At 31.6% G+C, this 6000-nt stretch overlaps 1 protein-coding gene across 2 annotated transcripts in view; it reads left to right on the top strand.

Annotated features, from left to right (window-relative positions):
• The first annotated feature begins 431 nt into the window (after positions 1-431).
• The window catches only part of LOC114328143 (uncharacterized), a 28111-nt gene continuing 22542 nt past the window's right edge, over positions 432-6000 (top strand). The window contains exons 1-2 of one of the 2 annotated variants that reach the window (XM_028276920.2): positions 432-518; positions 2287-2368. In XM_028276920.2, the coding sequence (XP_028132721.1) occupies positions 2294-2368 (75 nt within the window). In that variant the 5' untranslated portion in view covers positions 432-518; positions 2287-2293. The remainder of the gene's footprint in view (positions 519-2286; positions 2369-6000) is intronic. The other variant, XM_028276921.2, reaches the window with a different exon arrangement.

Here is a 6000-nt window from a genome sequence, read left to right as displayed (position 1 = left end):
AACCTTTTAATAAATTTAGTAAAAAATATTTTTTTTGTTAAATAAGACTTTGTATCACAATATTAAAAGTCAAAAAATATAAAAAAAATTTTATTGCCTCTAATAAAAAAATCTTCAAATCGCAAATCACAGTCGGAGGGGGCCAAAGTGGCCCCTCCGACTTTCTAGTGTTAAAAAAGGGGGTCAAGGTACTGAGGTGACATAAAAGTGCAAACTCAACCCACCCCCCCTGGTTTCTAGACTATAATCTCTAATAAATTATACTTAAAAATAGTTATTGCATAGTTCCCGAAATGATTATTTTGAAATATCCCCTAAACAATTTTAGTGCTCCCAGAAGAAAAAATATTTACTTTGAATAAACCTTCAATTATTGTTTAATGTGCTTTTTATGTGATCCATAAAAGTACATTTTTATATTCTTTTATTTCATGTGAAATATTTTACACATATAAATAAAAAATTTTTCATTAGGATGGCAGTTCCGGTGTAGGTGTTGAAAAATATACAACTAGAAAGTAAGTTGACTAATTCTTATCCCACTGTAAAAAATAGTGTACATATATGTACAATATACATATCTCTCCCTTATAAACGTCTTTTACACAATCCCTCAAAGACTCTACCATATATCCTTTTTTTATATTATATATAATCGGTTCATAGCTTTCTACGACGTCTTCTGATTCCCAATCGCCATTGCTCTCGATCGTAGCACATGTCTTCGTTCAAGCCTCTTTCTCTGATTTCCCTATAAATTCCTTCTATACAGCTTTTTCTAGGTCTTCCTCTTTTCCGCCGTCATTTTGGTGCCCATCGTAGCACTTTCTTGGATAATCTGTCGTCTTTCATACGTTGTACGTGGCTAAACCATTTTAGTTGCTTTGTTTTTATATCGTCCATTATTCTATGCTTTACATCCATTATCTCTAATATTCTCATATTTCCCATTTTATGTATTCTTGATATACCAGCAGCTTTTCTTCAGAAATCCATTTCAGTTGTTCTGAGCATATTTTCGGATTTTTCTTTAAGTGGCCAAACTTCGCTATCTACTATATGTTATAATGCTCTTAAAAATGCTGTTATGGATGTTATGTTTATTTTCTTTGGAGATACTTTGGTCACATAGCATTTTGTTTAATAGTGCGAGAGATTTCCTTTATCATATAATCAAATTTTTAATATGAATAAATATTAATATAATTTGATCATTTACTTCTTTATTAATGTTTTTTTCTGAAACTTGAATCTGCTGTTAATCTGCGTTGTATAAAATCAAACTGATTATCGGATATTTTGGATTCTTCAGGTATTCGTTTATCAATAATTAATCTATCCTCTCTCCCATATTTTTATGGTTTCACTCAGTCATTTTGTGTTTGTTTATTGTTGTATATCTCTTTTGTTTTTGAAAACAGGTAACGATACATTATTCGTCTAGCATTTGTTTCTCTTTAATAAAACGGTTAGCCAATTTTTCTGTGTTTGCTAAAATTATTCATCATATTTTTTTTAAAATCCTTGAAAAATTTTCCCTCTTGTTCCTTGAGTTACCATTGTTATTACAGTCTAAGCTGGTTTACCATTGTTATTACAATCATCCAGGTTTGTGTCAAATCCTTAATTTAGTAAACTTTCAAAATACTTTTGACACTTTATTCATCGCTTGATATGAACAGTTTTTTGAACTAACTATAGTATATTTTATTGTACATTATATGTAGGATGTTTTATTGTTTTCATTTTGGATACATCTAATCTGATTAAAATCTGTCGATTTCTGTGCTCTGTTTGGCTATTTTGTACATATTTTTTCACTACCCCTTGTATGAGGTGGATTGTATGATGTGTATACCCTTCTGCTTTAGCTTTTGCTACAGCTATGTTCGCTCCCATAATACAGTTTTGAAAATACGCATCCCACCTATTTTTTGCTAGTGTGTATAAAAGTTTTTCTTTACTTTCATTTTTTTAACATTATTTGACAACCAACTAACAGATCTCTTTGAAAGTTTTCTGAGGTTTTTCCAAGAATTTCATTAGCAGTGTCTGTAGTAATACTAGATATTGCTTCAAATTGTATTATGCCTTTATTTCATGTTCTAGCACTAGCATAATATTTCTAGTGTTTTGTCCCTAAATACACCTTATTTTCTATCTTTTAACATATTTTGATTTGGTAGTTGAAACTCAATAATAATATATTAAAATGTATTACTTTTAAGTAAAAAAATAAACTAATAGTTCTTTTTTTAACGACTGTTTAATGTCTTTTCTTTTTAGAGCAAAGATGGCTTTCAAACTGGGTGTTTTTATTATAATATGCATATATCTTCAAGTATCAAATTGTGCCCTTAACAAGCAGGTAATAAGTGATATAGGTATATTTTACTCTTTACAGAAAATCAGATAGATCCGTGGATAGACGTAGCTCAACTGCTAGATACTGGGTTTTTAACCTTTCAGTGCTAACGTGAAATATTTTGACATAAGTGCTAACGTCCGTCTCTGGGACCGTATGTTTATACATGCCCTAGTACTGTAAATTTTACAAATTTTCAAAATTTAATTACTTCAAGGGTCTAGTTAAATACTTTTTTATTTAAAATAAATGCAGTTTTATTTAAAAATTATATTTATAAAAAATTATTTTGACAAAAATAATTCCTTAACAAAAACAAGCAACTATTCTAAAAAGGGAGAAAAAAACTCTAAAATCTTAATAGAAACAAAAAATTTGCTGAGTTATTTTTAAACTAAAGATGAAATTATCCACTTATAATAACCACACTTAAGCAATTCTAATAATACGAAGTAATTTTAAACTTAAAAAAAGTCAATCTTTTTCTGAACATTCCACACATATACCCTTTATGTGTTCTAAGGACATAAATTTATTACACTAGTAACAACTGTACTTTGTTTTTCGACCTTCCGTAGTTCATTTCTATTTCTAAAAAGTAAAAAAATAATATTTTATTCACTAAAAATACAACGCTAAAAGTTACAATGCTTACCTTTAGTACAGCCGCAAAAGCTAACATCCGTCTCTGAGACCGAAATCTTGTGTAACGAACGAACTATGTATCTACGTTCAACAATATTTAAATACTAACAACGGTTAGGTAAAATATGAAGCTATTGAATGACCTAGCCCGAATATCGGAATAGATCGTTAATTATAGGTATGAATAGGTTAGCTCCGTCTATGAGACCATGCGTTAGCACTGAAAGGCTAAAGTTGTGATCATGACGACGTGCCGACGCTCGCTCCCTGGTATCCCTCGTACTGCTCATACCATATTATCGATCGCCAGATGCACTATTTTAAATGCGCGCGGTCACCAACATTATGAGTAGGATACTAGCGATATCATCCTTTGGTCTCCGTAGTAAACAAACCCTAAGGGTACGTCCACTACGGAGACCAAAGGATGGTATCCTAGCCTAGAGTTTGGTATCGTAATCTTCATATTCGTGAATTCTCGCATTTAAAATAATGCATTTATTTTACATGGGATGGTCTGACCAAATAAAGCATTCAGCTGGAAACTCATTCTGCGAAGCTCTTAGAGCAGCTGAAGATAGAGACCAATGTAGAAACATTGATAGGAATATTGGAAGAAATCACGATCCTCAGTGATGGGAAAACGACAGGAGAGAGAGAGATTTATTTTAGATAGAGATCGATAATATAGTTTCGATAGCAAAGTAAAATAAATACATTATTTTAAATGCGAGAATTCACGAATATAAAGAGTACGATACCATGCTCTAGGCTAGGATACCACCCTTTGGTCTCTGTAGTGAACGCACCCTAAGCTAGCAGATTTCGAACAACGACACTGTTATTTCTAAATACGATACATGCCCTTCACCTTGCCTTTGGAGGGCATGTAAAAACGTCGGTCTCCCTGGGCTAGTATGCATCGATATTAGCTAGATGAAACAAGGTTAAAGATGTCATACTTAATTTACAATCAAGGTTCAGTAGTGAAATAAACAAACCAAGATACGTTAAATGCTAATAGGAGCACTCTCGAATCATAATTTAAAATCTATAAACTTTGGAAATCATTATTTTTGGGATTTACAATGTATATACATTGTAAATTATTATTCGTGATTGCTCCTAGTACCATTTAACGTGTCTTGGTTTGTTTAGTTCTACTGCATCTTGATTTTAAATTTAGTATATTTAACACTAGAAGCACCAGAGCGGTCATTTTGACTGCTTTCTATTTTTGACTCTCTGTATTACTAATTCATAATTGCTTTAGAAAGTTGATAGTTTAGGACTTTTCCTTGATTTGAGGATTATAATTCCTCATTTTTAGGTACTTAGCGTAATTACTTTTTGAGATGTGTTACCTAGAAGTACCAGGGCAGTAATTTTGACTGCTTTCTATTTTTGACCTGTATTACCTATTCATAGTGATTTTGGAAACTTGATAATTTAGGACTTTAGTACATCTATTTAAGGATTACAATTTCTCTTTTACAGGTAGGTACTTAGTGTAATTACTTTTTGAATATAATGAAGTCTACCTATAAAAAAATGCCGTCCTTATTATGGAGAAAAAGTACCAGATCTGAGCGATTATCAACAGATACATTTGCACTTGTGTCAGTAATATGGAACCCATCTATTGAGAATTGTATATTTTGCTATACCTATATTTGGCTGAAATATATCTATTGACGAACAGCTTTTTCCCACGAAGGCAAAATGTCACTTCACCCAGTACTGGCTTACAGCTAATGTCTAGTCCAAATATTAATTGAACGGATTTCCTTACCTAGGGATAGATAAACAACGACCAGACAATCAACTTCTAGGGGAACATGTAGTTCATCTAATGGGACCATTTATGAATAAAAGAAGTACTGTCATGATGCACAAAAAGTATTACGAAAGAAGGGCTACCAGCAGTGTTGCAGCTGATAACAATAACCCGAGCAATAAAGGATATTAAAATTTATCCGTTAATAAAAAAAAACGAAAAGATGGAATTATACAAATCAAAAATTTTCAAACACGAAGACTTGAGCTAACCATGGAAACCAGTTGTACCAGAGAAAAATAATCAAAAATGTTCTAGATAGTACAAATCAGAGATACAACACCTGAATTAAATAATACACGTAGGCAGTGGCAAACAGGGAACTGTAACAAAAATAAAACGTGTGAAATTTGGCATATACCTATGTAAAATTTGTGTGTGTATATCTTGTACAAGCAAAATTTAAAAAATTGGCTACTGCATAAATTGTGGTTAAATAATTTAATAATTTATTTAAATTAACTAAATATGTCTTTTATTAGTAGGTATTAACACAATGTAGGTTTTTTTTTCAAGTAAAAAAGGATACAAAAACGACTGGCGATATAAAATTCTAATACCCGTCATCTTGACCGCTATGGTGCTTCTAGGTATGCAAAAATGCTGGTGCTTCTATTGTTAAACATCAATCTGTCCGAAAGGATCTTCCGGTAAAATTCCATACCATATTTTTAGTATGTATTATCATTATCAACAACTAGTTGGCTGGCATCACTCATTGTAAGATTTGTCCATTTTTAGAGGCAAGTATGTTAGTTCTCTTAAAGTGGATGCTTTAACATCGACCTCATGTCAAAATTTTATATGTTATTATAATAACTATCACGTAATTTAAGGATTTTATAGTCAAAAATGTGGCTAGTTTCAACTACTATTAAGATGTTTCATGGATGATGTGCAATTGATTCGAACACGCTTTGAAGATTTATAATCCATTGGGACGATGTTTTAAATTATTTACCAAAAGGAGATTTTAAGAAGTTTTTTCTTCACTGTTAGTTTCTTTAAACTACGGTTTATAGTTAAATTAACTACTATGATTCTTCCTTTTATTTTTTTAAACGATTACCAGAAAACGGCAGTTCTCGCCAGTGGCGCACACCCACATCCCTATATACGAGACATTATACAGGGTGAGTCACCACTAACGCGA

Source organism: Diabrotica virgifera, chromosome 9, assembly GCF_917563875.1.
Source record: "Diabrotica virgifera virgifera chromosome 9, PGI_DIABVI_V3a".
Classification (NCBI taxonomy): domain Eukaryota; kingdom Metazoa; phylum Arthropoda; class Insecta; order Coleoptera; family Chrysomelidae; genus Diabrotica; species Diabrotica virgifera.
This window is presented reverse-complemented; position numbering and strand designations above follow the sequence as displayed.